Source organism: Salvia splendens, chromosome 11, assembly GCF_004379255.2.
Source record: "Salvia splendens isolate huo1 chromosome 11, SspV2, whole genome shotgun sequence".
Taxonomy (NCBI): Eukaryota; Viridiplantae; Streptophyta; class Magnoliopsida; order Lamiales; family Lamiaceae; genus Salvia; species Salvia splendens.
The window spans coordinates 30,568,970-30,592,568 of record NC_056042.1 but is presented as its reverse complement, the minus strand read 5'-3'; the positions used below and the strand labels follow the sequence as shown (position 1 = coordinate 30,592,568).

General features: G+C 44.0%; 2 protein-coding genes across 2 annotated transcripts; one reads left to right on the top strand and one right to left on the bottom strand.

The window, feature by feature from the left end:
- Positions 1 to 7,706: 7,706 nt before the first annotated feature.
- LOC121754769 (agglutinin-2-like) lies at positions 7,707 to 8,650 on the bottom strand. Its single transcript, XM_042150080.1, has 2 exons — positions 8,575 to 8,650; positions 7,707 to 8,275 (listed from the first exon to the last, which is right to left on the bottom strand). The coding sequence occupies exons 1-2, from the start codon at positions 8,648 to 8,650 to the stop codon at positions 7,707 to 7,709; spliced, it is 645 nt and encodes a 214-aa protein (XP_042006014.1).
- A 1,468-nt stretch (positions 8,651 to 10,118) lies between these two features.
- LOC121754768 lies at positions 10,119 to 11,553 on the top strand. Its single transcript, XM_042150079.1, has 2 exons — positions 10,119 to 11,306; positions 11,503 to 11,553. The coding sequence occupies exons 1-2, from the start codon at positions 10,119 to 10,121 to the stop codon at positions 11,551 to 11,553; spliced, it is 1,239 nt and encodes a 412-aa protein (XP_042006013.1).
- The last annotated feature ends 12,046 nt before the right edge of the window (positions 11,554 to 23,599 follow it).

Genomic DNA, 23,599 nt, shown 5'->3' with positions numbered 1-23,599 from the left:
AACTCAATAATCATAGTACAGAAATCAAGTATTCAAGACAATTAAGCATACAGAAAATAATTGATGGACAGAAATTAAATCAAAATATCATAGTTAGACAATTTAATAGCAGTATCAAATATATATGCAAAACAAAATATGATGAATACAAACTAGTTGCTTATGTGATGTTTTAACACTTTGGTAGGCTTATGAATGACTGCAATAGTAAAAATCAAAGAACTGTATGGAATAAAATCGACGATAAACTGAGAACAAATTTTGCTTTGAAAGTGTTAAATCTTCTCATATCAACTTAGTAAATATCCTTTCTAATCTATATAAGTGTAGATAACTTTTACCCCTAATGAGGCATTTTCTAGGGTGAATGACACATTTCTAACATGGTATCAGAGTAGATCCAAGTCTTTGATGAATTTTATATCTAGGCTTGCCTACCGGAGTGATGGAAGTGCGATCAACTTGGTAAAGTTGAAATCTCTTTAATTCTGTCTCATTCCGGCCCACACGTGTGGGGATGTGTTAAAATCTCTTTAATTCTGTCTCACATCAACTTGGTAAAGATCTCATCTAATCTATATAAGTGTGGATAATCCTCCTACCTTATGAAGACTTTTGAGGGGTGAGTGAATCATTTGTAATATACATATCCTCAATAATATGCAAATAAATTTTTTTAATGGATAAATTCCATGCATATACAATTTTTTTAATGGATAAATTCGGACATTGTGATAGAAGTCCAAATGAAAAGGACTTGATTTCAACAAGAAGTAACTAATCTAGTCAAATGAATTTCTTCATGGTGCCATCTGTTTTAGTAGAACTGATTTATTAAAAAAAATTTAAATCTTAACTCCAAGTAAGTTATTTTAGAAAGCAAGTAATGAGCAATTCTTAGATAACATTAACAACATTGAAGTCTATATATATTATGACTTTTTCGGCATATTATAACATTAACAGCAATTTCGGCATTGAAGTCCATATTATGACTTTTTTCGGCATAGGAGTAGATTATAACTAATCTATAATATAATCTACTCCACTTAATATGTACCAAACCCGGATGTATTATTTGATGCCCATGGTGTGTGAATAATACAACAATAGAAAACATAGTATTATTGGTAATATAGGAGAATGTCATGTATATTTTCTTAATGACATCAGCATTTTACAAATACATTACGAAACAAGTAGACTTTTAAGAAAAGAAACATTACATTTTATATAATTCCTGACTTATTTGCGATACAAACTAAAACAGTGATACGATTCCCAGGCAACCACCGCATCAACACAACGCCGAGCTGCGCGACGCCGAGCTGCACGATGCCGAGCTGCGCGACGCCGAAGAGCACAATGCCGAGCTGCATGGCGACGCCGAAAATCTGCATGGCGACGTCGAGAGATCGGAGGGAAGATCAGCGAGAGGCGAGAACGACATGCAGACGTCGGTCGCGACAACAAGGGGAAGAAGAGTTCGGCGCGCGCCTCTCCGATTCGGCGATTACGTCGCGAAGTAGAATTAGGATTCTCTTTTTCCTTTTAGATTTTATTTCCTTTTTATGTCTTTCTTATTTTTGGTAACTTAGTTATTTTAATGAGTCGAGCATATCTATAAGCTCCGTTTCGGGTTTTCTTTGTTGGTTCTTTCCCGAGATGCATTAGGTTTAGAAGTCGAACCAACCCTAGGGTCCTTAGTCTATAAATAGGGCTTTGTTTATCAAGTTACGGATGAATAAGAATTACAATATTTGCCCACAAAATACGTGAGTTTATCTAAACCTAGTTCGCCGCTGCCCGACGGAGAATCCTCCGCGCACAGCCGCTGCTAGAAGACGCCGCCGATCCTGTGTAGGACGCCGGAGTTATCGTTGGATCGCCGCGCAACCCCGCCGCCGATCACGTTGAGGTAATAAGGCCTTAACATCTGGTGCTTTCATCCAGTACTCATGAAAGGTTTCGACAATAACGGCAAGGCCGTTTGGGGGGGGGGACACAACGATTCCTACCCGCCATACAGATTCGGGGGTCGTCCGCCGAGGACGAACCGCCGCGACGGTGGGGGTTTCCACCGACAACATGGGGACGACGGCGAGGGGGAGATTCGCCAACCCGAGGAGTCGCGCAGGGAAGAGACCAACACTACTACCTTGGCTCAGGTTTTGGAGAGGTTGGAACGTTTGGAGAAATTCGATTCAGCGAGGGAAGATCCGGATCGCCGCGGCGGGAATCTTGGAAGTTCTTGGTCACGCGGAGCGGTGAATCCGCCAGAGTATGACGACGAAGACGATTGGGGATTTGATGAGACACGTCGCATGCGCAACGGAGGGACATTTGTTCGGGGTAAAAACCCTAATTGGGGTTTACGCGAGGGGCAACCCGACACGAGGCTGAGACGCGATCAATGGGGTCGCCATGGTCCGGGATGGACGATGCAGGGAACCCCCAACTCGAGGCTGGCGCCCGGAGGGTTCGATCAATCATACGACCGGCCTCCGACATGCTGGGACCCCCCCCCAGCGATATCAGGGTACCGTGCCTGGTTTCGTCAGACCACCGGGGGTAAAGATGGATCCGCCCAGGTTCGACGGGTCAGACGCGACTAATTGGATCGCAAGAGTCCAATATTATTTCAATCACCTTATGATGCCCGAGGCTCAACGATTACATTACGCGGTGATGCTGTTTGATCAACCTGCAGCTGAATGGGTCTTTAATTACTGCGCGAATAACGAATTCGTCACGTGGAATGAGTTTCTGGGGGACGTTCGCCACCGTTTCGATAGAAAGAGTTTTCAAAATTACTTTGGGTTGTTGGCCAAACTCACGCAAACGGGATCACTTTTGGAGTACCACAATACATTTGAAAAATATTTGAATCGGGTCCATGGAGTCCCGGAATCAGAGTTATTCACTTTGTTCGTAGCTGGCCTCAAACCGGACATTCAGGAGCGCGTGAAGTTGCACAGACCGGAATCATTGGCAGCCGCGATGGCCTTGATTTTGGAGTGGACGGAGGAGATACATGACCGTGGGGCACAGGCAGCCTTTTCAACCGTGCCTCGTCGCGCTTGGCAGAATCGTGATGGACGGGGGCAGTCAAGTACCTCGGCAGCACCGACATCCGCATCGGTCACAACCGCCGTGGGCCAGACCACGGGTTCAGTGGGTCGCAGTGGGGAAAGGCCGCGACCCGGCATGATACGGGTATCCCAAGCGGAAAAGGCGGAGCGAGCTCGTCAGGGTTTGTGTTATTATTGCCCCGAGAAGTGGATTGTAGGGCACGTGTGCAAACAGCGATTGCTATGCTATGCGGAGGAGGACGATGAGAACGACGGTGTTGCGGAGGACCAAGCGGTTGATGAGTCTGTGCCAACAGATATTTCGCATATTCACGCGATGGACGGTGGTCGTCGTTCTCGTCCGATGAAGGTCGTGGGATGCATACAGGACCACGAGGTGTGTGTCTTAATTGACACGGGTAGCGACAGGGATTTTCTACACCCTAAGATTGCGGAATCGTTACACTTACCCCTCTCGCCGATAAGGCCGTTCAAGGTAGTTGTAGGCAACGGGGGGGCCTTACTGTGCACTCACGTGTCCAAACAGACGAAGTTGGAGGTACAAGGGTCGGTGTTCTTGGTGGATTTACATATACTGCCTATTCACGGCCCAGATGTAATTCTAGGAATGGATTGGCTGGAGTCGTTGGGCAAGGTGACCGCAGATTTCGCAGGAAAAACTTTGGAATTCACTCACAAGGAGCGACCTATTACTTTGAAGGGGGTGGTACCACCGCCCCGCAAGATAGACAGAACGTCCTTGGCTGCTTTGATGTCTCCATCGATCGGGTTAGAGGTTTTTGAGATCATGCTCTTGGAACCGGAAACCACTATTACCACACAAGATGTCCGGGAGGATTTTCCTGCTGATCTAACACCACCCATCACGACAGTGTTGGAGACCTTCCGACCGGTGTTCAACATGCCATCCGGGATGCCTCCGTCACGCCCCTATGATCACCGGGTACATTTGTTGCCAGGCACGAAGCCAATCAACGTCAGGCCGTATCGCTATCCCTACTTTCAGAAAAACGAGATAGAGCGGCAGGTCAAAGAGATGCTCGAGCAAGGTATCATCCAGAGAAGCAACAGTCCGTTTTCTTCACCGGTACTCCTTATTCGTAAGAAAGATGGTACCTTCCGCTTCTGCATCGACTATCGTGCGCTGAACACCGCCACAGTGCCGGATCATTTCCCTATCCCGACAGCGGACGAGCTTTTTGATGAATTGGGTAAAGCTCGTGTTTTCACCAAGCTTGACTTGCGATCAGGTTACCATCAGATAAGGATGCATGACGAAGATGTATTTAAGACGGCTTTTCGTACCCATGACGGACATTTCGAATTCTTGGTGATGCCTTTTGGGTTGACGAATGCCCCGTCTACATTCCAGGCGGCAATGAACGCGATTTTTCAACCTATGCTACGAAAGTTCGTCATTGTCTTTTTCGACGACATACTGGTTTACAGCCCGACTATGGAAGTTCATGAAGAACACTTGTCCGCAGTATTGATGGTTCTGCAGACCAATAGTTTCGTCGTCAAATTATCAAAGTGCTCTTTCTGCAAATCGACCGTGGAATATTTGGGACACTTGATCAGCAATGGATCCCTTAAAGCAGACCCAAATAAAATTAGTGCAATGACGGCTTGGCCGAAACCAAAGAATGTGAGACAGCTTCGCGGGTTTTTGGGATTAACCGGCTATTACCGCCGCTTCATAGCCGGATACGCCTTGATTGCGTCTCCCTTGACGGATCTGTTGAAAAAGGATGCCTTTGTATGGACCCCGGAAGCAGATTCGAGTTTCTTAGACCTGAAAGGAGCAATGACGACAGCCCCCGTACTTCGTCTGCCGGATTTTGATAAGACTTTCTGCGTCGAGACGGATGCCTCGAACACGGGCATTGGGGCAGTGCTACTCCAAGACAATCACCCAATTGCATTCTTCAGTAAGAAACTGGGTCCGCGACGACGGGTCGCGTCCACTTATCACAAGGAATTATATGCCATCGTCGAATCAGTGCAGAAATGGCGTCAGTATCTGTTAGGGAGGGAGTTTGTCATTCGGAGTGATCAGAGGAGCTTGAAAGAATTGCTCCATGCGATAGTGCAAACGCTGGATCAGCAGCTGTATGCGCGCAAACTCATGGGATATAAGTTCCGTATTGAGTACAAGAAGGGGAGCACAAACCGAGCAGCCGACGCGTTGTCCCGCCGCGAGGAAGCCGAGCAGCCTGACCTGCACGAAGACGCGTCCTCGACAGCCGAGGCGAACCTGGACACAGACACGACCTCGGACGCCGACGAGGGCGACGAAGCAGCGCACGCGTGCGCCCTCCTCACAGCAGCGTCCCATCCTATTCCGCACCTTGTGGACTTGCTTCGTCGGGAAACATCTTCGTCCCCGGAGATGCGGGAGATCACGAGGGACATAAAGGAGGGGCGGGCCCTACCGCATTTATCATTGGTGAACGGGCTGGTATACTACAATCGTCGAATATTTGTGAGCTCACGATCATCGGCACGGACGCCTATATTGATCGAATACCACAGCTCGAAATCAGCGGGCCACCCTGGGTTCGAGCGTACCCTGCGTCGCGTGACTGCGGATTTTTACTGGCCGAATATGAAGAAGGAGGTAAAGCAGTTCGTCGAAGCTTGCGTGGTGTGCCAGACGACGAAGTACTCTACCCAGAAGCCTGCAGGGTTGTTACAACCGCTACCAATTCCGTCCCAAGTGTGGGAGGATGTCTCCATGGACTTTATTACGGGTTTGCCGCAATCACGGGGCTACACTGTAGTCATGGTGGCCGTGGACCGTTTGTCTAAATATGCACATTTTGCCCCATTGCCGACGAATTTTGATACGATAAAAGTGGCCAATGTGTTTATTGATACAGTTGTTCGCCATCACGGTTTTCCGAAGACGTTGGTCTCGGACAGGGACTCGGTGTTCTTAAACCAATGTTGGAAGGATTTGATGCGGCTTAGTGGCACGAAATTGAACTTCTCAACGGCTTACCACCCGCAATCGGACGGTCAGACGGAGGTACGGAACAGGGGATTGGAGCAGTATCTGCGAGCGTTCACTGCCGATCGTCCATCCAAGTGGTCAAATTTTCTACCTTGGGCGGAGCTGGCTTTGAATTGTTTCCATCATGCGGCCTTGGGAATGTCTCCGTACAAGGCCCTCTATGGCCGGGACCCACCGAGCTTGATTTTTGCGGAACCTTCGAGGTCGACGCCACCGGAGGCGGCGGAATTGATACGCCAACGAGGGGAGTTATTGGTGGAGTTAAGGCGAAATTTGGAACGCGCACAGCAGCGTATGCGCGAATCCGCTAACAAACATCGTCGCCACTTGGAGTTTAAGGTGGGTGACTTGGTCCTATTGAAGCTCCAACCATATAGGCAACACTCGGTGGCTCGTCCACGGTCGGCCAAGCTAGCTCGTCGCTACTATGGCCCGTTTGAGGTATTAGAGCGTATTGGACCAGTTGCATATCGATTGCGCTTGCCGGAAGGGAGTAGGATCCACAACGTATTTCATGTGAGCCTCCTTCGCGCGTTTGTGGCAGGCAACGACTCAGGAATGGGCATGGACCTGCCGTCTGAATTCTTTGGAGATCGGCCGGTTGTCTATCCGGTCCGGGTGTTGGACAGACGCATGTTATGGCACGATGATCGACCCTTGGAGCATGTGTTGGTTCGTTGGTCCGATGGAACTGAGTCGCCGACGTGGGAACCGCTGGAACTAGTGCAGCGCAAGTTTCCAAATGTGCTCCTTGAGGACAAGGAGGTTGCTATGGAGGGGGGAGTTGATACGATTCCCAGGCAACCACCGCATCAACACAACGCCGAGCTGCGCGACGCCGAGCTGCACGATGCCGAGCTGCGCGACGCCGAAGAGCACAATGCCGAGCTGCATGGCGACGCCGAAAATCTGCATGGCGACGTCGAGAGATCGGAGGGAAGATCAGCGAGAGGCGAGAACGACATGCAGACGTCGGTCGCGACAACAAGGGGAAGAAGAGTTCGGCGCGCGCCTCTCCGATTCGGCGATTACGTCGCGAAGTAGAATTAGGATTCTCTTTTTCCTTTTAGATTTTATTTCCTTTTTATGTCTTTCTTATTTTGGTAACTTAGTTATTTTAATGAGTCGAGCATATCTATAAGCTCCGTTTCGGGTTTTCTTTGTTGGTTCTTTCCCGAGATGCATTAGGTTTAGAAGTCGAACCAACCCTAGGGTCCTTAGTCTATAAATAGGGCTTTGTTTATCAAGTTACGGATGAATAAGAATTACAATATTTGCCCACAAAATACGTGAGTTTATCTAAACCTAGTTCGCCGCTGCCCGACGGAGAATCCTCCGCGCACAGCCGCTGCTAGAAGACGCCGCCGATCCTGTGTAGGACGCCGGAGTTATCGTTGGATCGCCGCGCAACCCCGCCGCCGATCACGTTGAGGTAATAAGGCCTTAACAAACAGTAAAAGATCTCAATTGTGCTTCTTGCGTCCCAGGGTAGAAGTGAAAGACCAAGAGATGAGGTCGTGAATGGCGGATAATCCTCCAGTAGCGCCAGAGATCCCGACTTGAACCTGCTCAGGAAGAAACGAGCTCAAGTCATACACCTAGCTCACCTCAAAAGCCTTTCCACCGGCGCTGCCGCGAACTCTTATCAAATTGGTGGCTGCATCGTAGTTGATGGTGGCAGTCACCGCCTGACCGACGATCGCATCGTCGACGGCGGTAGTGTTGCTGGATACCCGAGATTGGATGTCGATCCCCACGTGACGATAGTTTGGATCGAAATCTTCATTGATGAAGATGTCGAATTCCGTTGCGAAAACCAAGGGGGTTTCGCCGGATTCATCAAAGATTCCGAAGTTGCCACCGGGCACTTTGACTGTAGAGTTGGGGGCCGTGATGAAGAAGACGAGGCCGTCGGCCGGTGGGTACTCGTAATTGGTGTTGGGTGGGACGATGAATTTCACGGTGGATTCGAAGTTAGCTTTCTCTCGTTTCTCCCAAAATGGTACGGGCTCGGTGTACAAGACACGGCCGGCGCTGTCTTCCACTGCGTTGCCAGCATAGTCGGTTTTTGTTAGGCGGAGGTAAGAGTCTTGGGATGGGAAATGGGCGTCGCCTTGGTAGGTTAGGCCAGTTTGTTCCCCACCGTGGAAATCGTATGAGAAGGAGACTGATACGAGTCTTATACTATTATTATTTAGTTTAGATATATTAGGGATTTGCATATCTTTTTCTATATCTTTGTTTTTCTTGTTCATTAAGTCAATAGCATTATAAATAGGAGTTATTGTTATCACTTTATTTATTCAATCAATATATGAAATTATCATTTTTTTGCTCAATTGAGTAGCAAACAAGAAACATCTCCTAAGGTTGCCGACGAGGCTGATCTCGCGCCCTTGATTTTGTGTGGATATCGATGTTGAGGATTTAGGTCCTTAACAGAGACCATCCCTTTGGGGGGCGGACGCTTCGCGCTTGCCACGGTGAGGACTAAGGCTGTGGTGGAGAGAAGAGAAATTAGGGTTTGGAGGGAAGTAGCCATTGCTTTTGATTAGGGTTATGCTTTGAGTGTGGTGGTGATGGAATGAAGTGCTCCTATTTATACTAGTGTTTGCTCATGTATGAAAGTAAACAATAATACTGTTACGTACTCCTTAATAATACTAAATTTTTTGTGATGAACCTCGAGATGTGCACTAGCTAGTGGGTGCATTTTATAATTACTTGTGTTTATTGTTATTGTAAGAAATGGTTAGTTATTAGGAGGACTGTGTTTGGTTTGATTTAAGGATTCTATTGTTTCCGTAAGTTTGGTTAGCTCTGACATAAAATCTAGCAATTACTTTGACTGATAATATACGATAAATTGGTATAAGTTTATTTTCTCCATTCTATTATAAGTAGCTTTAATGTTTTTTTCGATTGTTCTATTATAAGTAACATGTTAATATACTCATACACAAAACGTAGGAGAAGAAGGTCGTGGAAGTGTGGCGGCCGCCACTACTGTGGTGGAAAGAAGAGAAATTAGGGTTTGAAGGGAATTAAATTAGGGTTTGAATTCAAACCCTAATTTCTCTTCTTTTGAATGTGGCGGTTTTGAATGTGGCGGTGGATCGCTGTAGCTTTTTTTAGTTAATACTCCCTCTGTCCCCAAAGAATATGCACATTGAGTTTTAATATAAAATTGGTAAAGTAAGAGAGATGTAGAGAGAAAATGTAATTAAAATACTCCCTCCGTCCACTATTTAAAGAGTCATTTTGACTCGGCACGGGTTTTAAGAAATTATTTTGACTTTGTGAAGAAAAGTAAAGGGAGAAAGTGAGTGGAATGTGTGACTCATTTAAAGTAGTATTAGTTTTAGTATTAGATTGTGAGTGTAAAAAGTTGATGTGATGTGAGATCCGCGTACTAAAAGTGAAATAAAGTAAATTGTTCTATAAATCGTGGACAAACCAAAATGGCAAAAGGGTTCTTTACATAGTGGACGGAGGGAGTATTTGATCTTGGAGAATGGGTCCCACCTTATTAGAGAGAAAATTTTTTCTAAAATTAGAAAGTGCATAATCTTGTGGGACGGACTAAAAAGGAAAGAGCGCATATTCTTGTGGGACGGATGGAGTAGTTTGTTTGCCCAAGAATGAAAGTTAACAATAATATTAAGAGAGTATATTTACGTACTTCGTAGATCAAGTTTGAGGTGATGAACCTCTAGATCTGTACTAGCTAGTGGGGATTATATAATTATTTTGTGTGTAATATTAATGTTAGAAATCCTATTTAACTATATGTGGATTTTGTTCGGTTAGATTTTAAACATGGTTAAGAGAGAATTTGAGAAATAAAGAGTGTTCCCTTGTTTTCCCACATCACCAATTTCTCCTAAAACATTTCCCACATATTCCACCCATTGTCCCCTCAAATATTTCCTCCAAACTAAAATACTCCTCCAATATATTTCCTATATTCCAACAAAGTGGTACCAGAGCCATAAGTTCCTACCTATAGCATGGCTAACTTGCCGTCGTTCCAAGTCCCCATGCTCAATAAGAGCAATTTCGATAATTGGAGTATTAAGATGAAAGCGTTATTGGGAGCCCATGACGTTTGGGAGATCGTGGAGAGTGGCTATGAGGAGCCACAAGATGAGACCGCTCTATCCCAACAACAAAGGGATAGATTGCGAGATGCGAGAAAGAGAGACAAGAAGGCTCTCTATCTCATCTACCAAGCTCTAGGTTACGACGATTTCGAGAAGATCTCGAGTGCAAGCACCGCCAAAGAAGCGTGGAAGAAGCTCCAAATCTCGTGTATTGGAGCGGATCGAGTAAAGAAGGTACGTCTCCAAACTTTAAGAGGAGAATTTGAATCTTTGCATATGAAAGAGTCCGAATCAATTTCGGATTACTTTTCAAGAGTCTTGGCGGTGTCAAATCAAATGAAAAGAAATGGTGAAAAATTGGAGGATGTTAGAATTATGGAAAAAATATTGCGTTCTCTAAATCCTAATTTTGAGCATATAGTAGTTACAATTGAAGAAACAAAAGATTTAGAGGAAATGAGTATCGATCACTTATTGGGATCGCTACAAGCATATGAGGAGAAACAAAAGAAGAAACAGGAAATTGAGGAGCAACTTTTAAAGTTGCAAGTGAGCCCAAATGAGAAGGAAGAAAGTTCGGGCAGTGGTGGTGGTCGACAAGGAAGAGGTCGCGGACAAAGACAAGAGCGCGGTCGTGGCCGAGGATATGCTCGTGGACGTGGACGAGGATATTTTTCGAACTATGAAGAAAGAAAGGAGTTCCCAAATAAGGGACGAGGAAGGAGTTCCCCACAGTCGAGGTACGATAAATCTTCAATAAAGTGTTACAATTGTCATAGATATGGGCACTATGCTTCCGAGTGCAGAGATGCAAAATCAAAAGTTGAAGAGAAGGCTAATTACGTGGAGAATACGAATGAAGAAAATGGTTGTGTCCTTCTAGCTTATAAAGGAGAAGCTGGGAGAAAAGATGATACATGGTACCTCGACACAAGAGCGAGCAATCATATGTGCGGGAACAGAAGCATGTTCGTGGAGCTTGATGAATCAGTAAGTGGTAACGTCTCCTTTGGTGATGAATCTAAAATTCCAGTTAAAGAGAAAGGCAAGATACTAATTCGTTTGAAGAATGGAGCTCATGATTTTATTTCTAACGTATATTACGTGCCCAATATGAAAAATAATATTTTGAGTCTTGGACAACTCTTAGAAAAAGGTTATAATATTCATATGGAGGATTATAGCCTTTCAATAAGAGATGGCAAAAATAATTTGATCGCCCAAGTGCCAATGTCCAAGAATAGAATGTTTTTATTAAATGTGCAAAATGATGTGGTGAAGTGTCTTCAAGCATGCTACAAAGATAAGTCTTGGTTGTGGCATCTTCGATTTGGGCACCTGAATTTTGGTAGCTTAAAATTGCTATCAAATAAAGAAATGGTACGAGGATTACCGCCCATCAAGCACCCCGATCAACTCTGTGAAGGATGCTTAGTTGGGAAGCACTTCAGAAAGCCATTCCCAAAGGAGTCAAGTTCGAGAGCTCAGAAACCATTGGAGTTAATCCATGCAGACGTGTGTGGACCAATCAAGCCAAGTTCCCTCGGTAAAAATAATTATTTCCTCCTATTTATCGATGATTTTTCAAGAAAGACGTGGGTATATTTCTTGAAGCAGAAATCAGAAGCATTTGATGCATTCAAGAGGTTCAAGGCTGCCGTAGAAAAGGAAAGCGGTCTAGAGATCAAAGCATTGAGGACCGATCGAGGTGGAGAATTCACATCCGGGGAGTTTCAAGAATTTTGTAAAGAAAGAGGAATTCGGCGGCAATTAACGGTTCCAAGATCCCCCCAGCAGAATGGAGTGGCCGAACGAAAGAACAGGACTATCGTTGAGATGACTCGGAGTATGCTAAAGATGAAGAATTTGCCCAAGGAGCTATGGGCAGAAGCGGTGGCGTGCGCTGTATACCTGTCTAATCGGTCTCCAACTAGAAGTGTGTGGGGAATGACTCCTCAAGAAGCTTGGAACGGAAGAAAGCCAGGGATCGCTCACTTGAGAGTGTTCGGGAGCAAAGCTTATGCGCATGTACCAGATCAAACGAGGAGTAAACTCGATGACAAAAGCAAGCCATTCATCTTCATCGGGTACGACTCTAACACTAAAGGCTATAAGCTATATGATCCAACTTCGCAGAAAACAATGATTAGCCGAGACGTGGAGTTCGATGAAGAAGGAGTATGGGATTTCGGCTCGGACAATGACACCACTTCCATACCTCCATTTGGAGATCCAAGAATAGACGAGCAAATAAGAAAGGAGCAACAAGAACAAACAACTCCACCTGCATCTCCTGCTACATCTGTTGGAGGCTCGCCGCCATCTTTCTTGAACGAAAGAGCCACACAACGCGCACGAAATTTGGCTGAAGTGTATGACGACACTGAAAGGTTAGAAGATCTTACCTTATTCTGCTTATTTGCTAATTGTGAACCAGTCAACTATAAAGAAGCTGCAGAAAGTAAAAATTGGCGAGTCGCAATGGATGAAGAGATTAAGGCTATAGAGAAGAATGATACGTGGGAGTTGGTGACACTACCAAAGGGACACAAGGCCATTGGAGTTAAGTGTGTATATAAAATTAAGAAGAATTCCAATGGTGAAGTTGAAAGATATAAAGCAAGACTCGTCGCAAAAGGATATAGTAAAAGAGCCGGAATCGACTATGATGAGGTATTTGCTCCCGTTGCTCGCCTAGAAACTATTAGACTAATACTCTCTCCTGCAGCTCAAAATAGATGGAAGATCTATCAAATGGATGTAAAGTCGGCTTTCTTGAATGGATTCCTTGATAAAGAAGTCTACATCAAGCAACCTGATGGCTACGTGGTGAATGGCCAAGAAGATAAAGTTCTAAAGTTGAAGAAAGCCTTGTACGGGCTAAAGCAAGCACCAAGGGCATGGAATAGCAGGATCGACAAGTATCTTGAAGATAACGGCTTCACCAAATGCCCACATGAACATGCACTCTATGTGAAAAGTAAAGGAAATGATGTCTTAATAGTGTGCTTGTATGTGGATGATCTCATTTTCACATGAAACAATCCAAGCATGTTCGAGGAATTCAAGAAGGCCATGACTGACGAATTTGAGATGACGGACATTGGGCTGATGGCATACTACCTCGGTGTGGAAGTGAAGCAACTTGAAGATGGAGTATTCATCACACAAGAACACTATGCAAAGGAGATTTTGAAGAAATTCAAAATGGAGGATTGCAAACCAATCAATACACCGGTAGAGTGCGGGGTCAAGCTATCTAAGAACGACAAAGGAGAAAAGGTGGATCCGACACTATACAAGAGCTTGGTTGGAAGCCTACGGTACTTAACTTGCACAAGGCCGGATATATTGTACGCTACAGGGCTCGTAAGTCGCTACATGGAGAATCCAACCACTACCCACTTCAAGTGATAGTGATTGGGCTGGAGACACTGATGACCGAAAGAGTACAAGTGGATATGTGTTCTATATGGGAGACACTGCCTTCACTTGGATGTCTAAAAAGCAGCCCATTGTCACATTATCAACCTGCGAAGCCGAATATGTGGCTGCCACCTTCAGTGTTTGTCATGCAATTTGGCTCAGGAGTTTACTATCGGAGCTCGGGTGGCCACAAAAGGAGCCAACAACTATTTGTGTGGATAACAAGTCGGCCATTGCGCTCTCCAAAAATCCAGTATTCCACAACCGAAGCAAGCACATCGACACCAGCTACCACTACATCAGAGAATGCATTGCAAATCAAGAGATTCAAGTCGAGTATGTGAAATCGCAGGATCAAGTTGCCGATATTTTCACAAAGCCACTCAATCATGAAGACTTTATCAAGATCAGGACATTGCTCGGAATGACAAATCAAGTTTAAGGGGGGGTGTTGGAATAAAATAATTAAACTTGATTTTGTAGTAGAACTATCTAGATATGATAAATATCTAGATATTATCAAGAATTCTCTAGAATAGATATTATGTAGAATTCTCTAGAATTAGTAGGCATTAAAATAATCTAGATATTTTAGGAGAAAATTCTAGATATTTAGAATATAAAAAGAATTAAGTAGAGAATTCTAGAATGAGTTGTGATGCCTATAAATAGGGGTGAGTTGTAACATTTTGTATAAGTTGAAAAAGTTGAGAGGTTGAGAGAATTTGAGAAATAAAGAGTGTTCCCTTGTTTTCCCACATCACCAATTTCTCCTAAAACATTTCCCACATATTCCACCCATTGTCCCCTCAAATATTTCCTCCAAACTAAAATACTCCTCCAATATATTTCCTATATTCCAACATATACTTAGCTCCATGACACTAGATTTCAACGAGAAAGGTTTCAAGATGTTATCTACTATCTTGTCTTTTAAAAATAGCAATTTTGAATTAATACGAGTTTTATTGAACATTGGTAAAATAAAAGTTATTAAATTATTGTTAATGGAGAATAAGTCTTACTTGATTAGAGGGAAAAAATTTGAAAATGGAAAATGTGAATAATTTATGGGATGGATCCAAAGAGAATAATTGTTATGTTTAAGGGATCGTAGGTAGTATTACGGTTTTGAGAAAGGTTTCTGTTTTATTGCTGACTGATATTTGGGGAAATATATAAAATGGACGTTTGGAGACACTGGATTTCTTTAGGCACTACAAAAAAAATCATTCCATCGTAATAACTTCATATAAATTCATTTACTACTAAATTGTGGTGTTGCATTAACGAGTTTGAGGTACCAAAACACGAATGAAAAAAATCTAATAATTCTATAATCCAAAATCGTAAAGGGGAAGTTTTTTAAATTAGTTATTTGAAGAAGTTAATTACTCTTTCAATTTTTTAATTGATTTATTAAAACTTTATCAATATAAATATTAGCAACTTGTACTGGTCAACTTGCCATATTTAAATTTAGTTACACATACAGAACCTTAATAATAACAATCTGAACTCATTTATTTCAGGTTTTGAAATTTTTATATTTCACGTGCATAAACCGGTTTTAGGAATAAAAAGAATAAATGAAACGATTTCAAAAATTTTATTGTGGGGTGGAAGTCAACCCCTAAAACTTTGATTTCCTTTTACTATAACTACTACTACTAAATATGCTACTTTTTAGGGATAGAGAAAAAAAACGAATATCAGCCCCGAATCAAATCAAAATTTGAAATTCGATTTGTTTTTTTTTTCAGTTCAATTCGATTTAAAAAATACTTCATCCGTCCATATTTTTCTTTTTAGAATGTCTCACTCTAAATGACACATTTCTAAATATAGAAACACCACCCTCTCTACTTTTTCCATCTCCCTTACTTTATTCTCTTTACTTACTCACAAACCAACACTACATAAAATCTCGTGCCAAATTAGATATGCTCCGCTCAGAGAGGGACGGAGGGAGTATAAAATTTTTTATTCTTCAGTTCAGTTCGGTTAGGTAAAATAAAATTAAAAAATTGAAAAACCAAATTGTATCTTAATATAATATAATATATTACATATATTCTATTAATTTAATATATTATTATATTTTATATATGTTAATATAATATATAAAAAAATAAAATGTACTATATTAAATTAATATAATATATATAATATATTATATATTATACCATATAAAATATATATAGATATATGTTTTTTTTCGGAATTTAGGTTTTTCGATTTTTTAAAATTTTATATAATTTGGGTTTTTCGGTTTAGTTCGATTTGAAGTTTGGTTTTCGATATTTCGGTTTCGGTTTTTTGAATTTTTCGGGTTCCGTTCGGTTTCAATTTTGATTTGAACTCAGTTTTTTGGGTTCTGTTCGGTTTGAGCAAAAAACCGAACCGAAACCCGAATGTTTATGCCTAGCTACTTTAGCTCATTTGAAAATTAAAAAAGTAAGTTGTCGTTAGATTTCATAATAGGGTTATGCATTACTCATAGTTTTGTACTTCCTCCGCCCCCCAAAAATTGGGACCTTTGAAACGACACAAATTTTAATGTAAAATTAGTAAAGTAAGAGAGAGATATTAAGAAAAGTGTGTTAGTGGAAAATGGGTCCCACCTCATTAGAGAGCTAAATATTCCTAAAAAGGAAAGTTTTATTTTTAGGGGATGGACCAAAAAGGAACAATTTCTATTTTTAGGGGACGGAGTGAGTAATATAATGTGAGGGGAAAATGAGTTAATGGAAGGTGAGGTTCATTACCAAAACTAGTAAAAGTGAATTAGGACAATTAATATGAAACCGACCAAAATGAAAATTTGAGACGCATAATGGAGGACAGAGGGAGTATACTTAAGTACCTTGTGTGGGACGAAGCCATGATTTTATAAATGTACAAAAGGAATTTAATTTTTCTACTTGAAAATAAAATTGGACGGGCGAAATTATATTCTTGCGAATGTAAGTGAAAAAAATATTTATGTAAATGACAATAAAAGGAGAATACTTTGCAATGTCTAGCCTTGGATCCGCCCCTACCTCTGTGTCGATGGCCAGAATTCATTTGATTTAAGGCTTTTAGACATCTTAGTATTTTATCTTGTCTTTTCATTTTTCCATTTAGGATTTGGATTCTTTTCAAACTTGTGTTTGCTTTTAGGTAGGGATGTCAATCAGGTCAATGCGTTCAGGTTTGGGCCTACCTAATCTGGTTATTGGACTATTCGGTTACGAGTCATTTGGGTTACAATTTTTTCAAGTATAAATTGCGAACATCAACCCTAACTTTCGGTTTAGGGCTAATCCGCCCTGTCAATTGGACTAGAAAATTGTTATGGTATTTTTAATTGATATATTTATTCTAGTAATTTCATATCTATTCGATATAGGGTCATTTGAATTGTTGTTTTTCTTTTTTTTCATCGATTTTCAATCATAACCCTATCAAATTGTTGAGTTATTCGGGGTAACCTATGGATTTTGGGTTTGATGTCTAAATTTTATGGTCTATGCAAATTTAAGGTGATGTTTATGAGGCATGTGTTGATATTAATTTCGCTATTTTAATAAAGTATCTCTTTCTTTAAGTAGTGTTTTGTCAGTAATTGGCTAGCAAACAATCCCAAGTGGATTTGAATTCAACTACTAAACGTGCGAATAATAAAACTAAGGTAACTGATGATTCCGCGAATTTCTGATGTTAGTAAATGCAGGAAAATACAGATCACGACACAGAGAATTTTACGTGGTTCGATTTACTGAGGTAAATCTACGTCCACGGGAAGAAATGGGGGCAGGTTTGTATTGCTTGATCTGCGAATTACAGCTTACAACACAGACTTGCTATATGACTTTTTCTCTAGAGAGATTCTAACCCTTGTCTATCTGATCTTAGTTCTATTTATACATTGAACTAAGATCGTGGCTTACATCATCACTCTAGGTCGTGGATGTAGTGTAGGTCATGGCCTCAGATCGTGGCCTGAGTTGACACCACGTGGTAGTGGGTATGTTGGAAGTCGTGGAAATCCTGCATGGGTCCACTAACTCCTTGTTCGGTCGAAAACTGAGACCGAACTGCTTTGGTTGCCGATCTGAGAGTAGAGCTTGATGCCGACCTAAGAGCAGAGCTTGATTGGTTGGCTTTTGCCGAGCTGTAGGCTGAGGCCGAACTCTTACTGAGACCGAACTGCTTTGGTTGCCGATCTGAGAGCTTGGTGCCGACTTGAGAGCAGAGCTTGATTGGTTGGCTTTTACCGAGCTGTAGGCTGAGGCCGAACTCTTTGGTAATGCCGAACTCATACTCTTCCTTGGGCTTTGGGCTGATGGGCCGTCACTGCTGTTGGGCTTGTTTAGTCCGTACCCCATCACTACCCCCCCCGAAAGACGAAGTGAATCACTTCGGCGAAGCGAGTCACTTCGGCATTCTGGATAAAGGTACGGGGGAGGCTGACGTCAGGGGACGTGCCGTGCACGTGACTGCATTAAATGCGACAGTAAAATCCGGCCGTTGAATCCTGAAAAGGTGGGATTCGAAACGGTGTGACGATTTTGAAATCTTCGCCGAATCTGATAAATACCTCCCTTCTTCATCGTTTGAACACCTTTGCTATTGGCTTCTTCTGCACTCTCTATCTTTTGCGTGAAAGATTTTCTTCCGCTTTCAAAAATTTCCTCAGATTTTGCAAAGAGTAAGGACCATGTCTGCTTCTTCTTCGTCTGAGTCTGGTAGCGGTGGTGAAGGGGGTAAGGGGTCTTCTAGCCGGAAAGAATCCGGGGAGAAGACCGTAGAGTATTTTCACAGTATCTTGAGTAAGGATACTGTGATATCCCTTCACGAAAAATACTCTTTTCCTGGGGGGAAGGTTGCGATTCCCGACGACCTTTATAGGGCGGACTCGCCGCCGGAAGGTTACGCCACCGTCTACGAAGCCGGCTTAGAATGCGGGCTTCGTTTCCCCCTTCCCCCTGCCTTTGTAGAGTTGCTAGATTTTTTTCAACTCCCTTTAGGTCAGGTGACTCCGAACTCTTGGAGGCACTTATCGGCTTTTGCTGCCGAACTGCGTAGGCTAGATAAGGATCTGTCTCTGAGGGCAATCCTTAATTTTTTCCAGTTTAAAAGGAAGGGATCTTGGTTTTACTTGGTCCCTTTACAGCCTTTTAGGGCCTTTTGTAAAACCAAATGGCCGAAATGGCAAAATCGCTTCTTTTTTTATAATAGGACTGCGGCTCCTAGTTTTCCCTGGAGAGGGCCGAAGTCCGTTATCCGTCATCCTCGGCCTGAACCGTTGGACGAGCTCGATGGCGAGCTCAACAAGATTCCCATAGTTAGGAAACAATACACGGAGTCTGAGCTCGTCAAGGGCGACGTCGTGTTCGACATCTCGTCTTCGGACGAAGAGGCCGAGGGTGAGGATTTCTCTTTATCTTTATGCTCTACTGCTTTAACGAAGAAAACTAACCTTGCTTTCTTGCTTTTTGGCAGTGTACATGCTGAACAAGGCTACCCGAAAATCTTCGGAGTCCAAGGAGCCGGAGAGAGAGAAGGCTACCAGCTCGGCGCCTGATGCCGAGAACAATCCGAAGAGGCAAAAGACTTCCTCGGGTCCAAAGAAGCCGGAGTCGACTTCGGCAAGTAGGAAGGGGAAGACCCAGAAGCCCCCGAGAGCGCCAGAGAAAGACGTGGTCTTGGCGCCTCCTTCGGAGCATATCTGTGAGCCATTTTTATGGCCCACGGACTTCGCCGAGGTGAATTGTCTTCTTGATTCTTTGGCTTGGCTTCTGTCCTGTATTTTTGGTGCCCTCTGTTGACTTTTTTCCTTATCCATTTTCAGAGGAACGATATGCTCTCCAAGCTCGTCGCCGTCGAGCTCTCCAAAGCGTCCAACGACTATGCTGAGATGCAGAGGAAGTTGGTGGCTGCTTGTCACCGGGCCGAGCAGGCTGAGGCAAACTTTGAGAAAGCCAGAGCTGCTAGGATTTCGGCCCAGGATGAAGCTCAGTTTGCCAAGAACCAGCTCGTCATCCAGCGAGAGCAGACGAAACGGAGTGATGCTGCCGCCGTGGTTGCCCAAGGAGAGGGTCTCCGTGTTTACACGGAGAAACTCTTTTTGAACAGCCAGTTCTCGGCCTTTGTCGGTAGTCTGGTAAGGCTAATTGCCGATAAGGGCGAGCAGGGGGCCGACGTCGTGCTACCTCTGTACAGCCGAGAGATAGCAGCTCGGCTTCAGAATCTGCCGCTCCTTGAGGAGCTCGCTTCATCCTCGGTCCTGCTTTCTGCAGACCGAGTCCGGAGTTGTCGAGCTGATCGGGACGAGAACCTGGAGGCTATCTTTGCCTCTGTGGGACCCGTTTCACCCGCTTCGACTTACAACGGAGAGGGTGAGGCCGAGCCGCTGGAGCTGGAGGCCGAAGTCGAGCGGGCCGGGCATCCGGAGAAGGAGGCCGATCAGGAGGCGGAGGCGAGGCCGGCAGGAGGCGAGGCCGAGGCTGAGGTAGCCCAGGAGAAAGAAGCTGTACCAGACCGAGGAGCCGGAGACGAAGCTGGCGGAGTATGATTTCGTCTCCCTTCTCTTAGTCTAGTTTCTTCCTTGTAAAATGGCCTTGAAGCCCTAGTGTAAAAAAAAAATTTTCCTTGTGAATGAAAAATTCTCTACACTTGTCTTCGTATAGCTTTTCGTACTCGCCTTTATTCCTGTTGTATTTTACTATCTGCTCGGTACAGCTGCCGAACTAATATAGCTGCTTTGTACCCAAGGAGATGGAGATACTTCACTGGAAACGGCTGTACTCTTCGGCTTTGGACGAAGCTGAGAGAAGAGCTATAGCCGATCAGACGAAGAATGACGAGCTTCTGGCTCGTTTAGTGAAGCTGGATGCCGATAATAAGGACTTAGAGTCCGATAAGAATGATCTGGAGGCCGAGCTGAATACGACCATTGCTGAGAGGACTGCGTACGAGGATTACATCCGTGTGCGCGGGGGAATGACCATATCAGATGTTCAGAGTCGAGTTGACGAACTGTGGGAGGAATATAATGTACTCCGGAGGAACAATGCGCTGGAGAGTTCGGCTTGCCAACAAATCGTGACATCATTGCGGCGCTGGGCCTCTCGGTACGACATAGTTCTTGCCCGGCGTCCCTCAATTGAGAGATTCCTCCGGCATTTCCCGCCAACAGATGCTAGTACTCCAGCTCAAACCTCTGATTCACTTGCTCAAAACCCTACTCCAAGTCAGCAACGAACTCAGGGACAACCGGAGACGTCAAGTCGAGGACGGACTGAAGTTCGCAGAGGAGCTGTGGTTATGAGTGAGCAAGATCGGCAAATGCTTCGTGAAGAGACTCTTCGCCGCCGAGGTGCTAGGGCTTCCCGGGCTCAGAGAAGAGGTGGCAGGTCGATTAGGGCATCTCGTCGACCTGCTTATTCTGCAGCTGCCTGGAACGCCCGAACTCAGCTTCACGAGGATTTTGTGAATAGATGGCTCAACTTTAGCAACCCTGGACAGTAGAATAGTCCTTTGTAATAGCGTAATGCCATCTTGTAGGGTAGCGGAGTTGTGTGCCGAACAAGATTTGAAAATGAAATTTTGTTTTTCTTTTCGCTTCTAACACTGGGTATTTACAGCTTAGCGAAAAAATTTCATCGTACTTGTCCTCGGTCTTATGAAGTAGACTTCTTTGACCGGACTCGTCTTTGGTCTGATGAAATAAACATCTTTGACCGGACTCGTCTTTGGTCTGATGAAATAAACATCTTTGACCGGACTCGTCTTTGGTCTGATGAAATAAACATCTTTGACCGGACTCGTCTTTGGTCTGATGAAATAAACATCTTTGACCGGACTCGTCTTTGGTCTGATGAAATAAACATCTTTGACCGGACTCGTCTTTGGTCTGATGAAATAAACATCTTTGACCGGACTCGTCTTTGGTCTGATGAAATAAACATCTTTGACCGGACTCGTCTTTGGTCTGATGAAATAAACATCTTTGACCGGACTCGTCTTTGGTCTGATGAGATAAACATCTTTGACCGGACTCGTCTTTGGTCTGATGATATAAACATCTTTGACCGGACTCGTCTTTGGTCTGATGAAATAAACATCTTTGACCGGACTCGTCTTTGGTCTGATGAAATAAACATCTTTGACCGGACTCGTCTTTGGTCTGATGAAATAAACATCTTTGACCGGACTCGTCTTTGGTCTGATGAAATAAACATCTTTGACCGGACTCGTCTTTGGTCTGATGAAATAAACATCTTTGACCGGACTCGTCTTTGGTCTGATGAAATAAACATCTTTGACCGGACTCGTCTTTGGTCTGATGAAATAAACATCTTTGACCGGACTCGTCTTTGGTCTGATGAAATAAACATCTTTGACCGGACTCGTCTTTGGTCTGATGAAATAAACATCTTTGACCGGACTCGTCTTGTGTTCTAATTTGGCGATTTTTGTCGCCGGGATTGAACTTTCCCTTGTCCTAATTCGGCGAGTTTTATCGCGTGGATCGGACTTTCCCAGTTAACCGAAGTGGTCTTATGCAGTAAACCTCTTTGACTAGACATGGTCGTCCTCGGTCTTATGAGGTAAACTGCTTTGACCGAACTTGGTCGTCCTAATTCGGCGAGTTTTATCGCGTGGATCGGACTTTCCCTAGTCGTAATTCAGGCAAGTTTTATCGCGAGAATCGGACTTTTGTTGCAGTTCGTTTCAGACGAAGTGCTTGATTTTTAAGCAGAATTGTGGTCTTGTATCCTCTTTAGAAGCTTTGACACACAATCTTTGGCTTGTTGCAGCTCGTTTCGGACGAACTGCTTGTTTAAGCTGAATTGTGGTCTTGTATCCTCTTTAGAAGCTTTGACGCACAATCGTTGGCTTGTTGCAGCTCGTTTCGGACGAACTGCTTGTTTAAGCTGAATTGTGGTCTTGTATCCTCTTTAGAAGCTTTGACGCACAATCGTTGGCTTGTTGCAGCTCGTTTCAGACGAACTGCTTGTTTAAGCTGAATTGTGGTCTTGTATCTTCTGTAGAAGCTTTGACTCACAATCGTTGGCTTATATATGTTCTAAGAAGGGGATCAGCCTTCGAAGAACAAGATACCTCAGTAACATTTGTAAGAGACGACACGTACCGAAACAGACAAAACACACAGACAAAACGCACAGAGACAAATAAAGACCAAGCAAACCAAAGAAAGCACATTGACCGGACTGTCTCTTACAAATGGAACTTTTTGAGGTTGGAAACGTACCATGTTCGGGGTACTTGTGCTCTTGACACGTGAGTCAATTTGTAAGACCCTTTGCCGAGGACTTCTGACACCCGATATGGACCTTCCCATGTGGGTTCGAGTTCGCCCAGCTTTTCTGCTCGGCTTACTTCGTTGTTTCTCAAGACGAGATCTCCCACTTGAAATTGCAGCTTCTTCACCCTTTGGTTGTAATACCGGGCTACTTGCTCCTTGTACTTGGCTGCTTTTATGCAGGCTAATTCTCTTCTTTCCTCGGCAAGATCTAGTTCGGCTCTCAGTCCGTCACCATTCATTTCTGAGGAGAAATTGAGTTCGGGGACTGGGTATGCCAATCTAAACCGGAATCACAGCTTCAGTGCCGTACACCATTGAGTTCGGCTCCGGTGTGACTTCGGTCATTTCGCCTGCCTCTGACTCCGGCTGCTGTGATTGCTATGCTTGATGGTGCCGAACTGATTGCTCGGCACTTTTAAGTGCAATCTGCGAACACACTTGCTCTTTTTCGATCACCTCGGATGACCGCTATCCCTCCTTTGGTGGGGAAGGTGTTCGGCGAGGAAGCCTCTGATCGCTATGATCGGGCTTCTTTTCGTCTCCTCTAGATGAGCTGTCTAAAGACCGTTTTCGACGGTCTGCCTCATCGGCTCGGGAGAACTGGTCCGCAATGTCCCACATCTCTTGAGCTGTTTGCGGACTG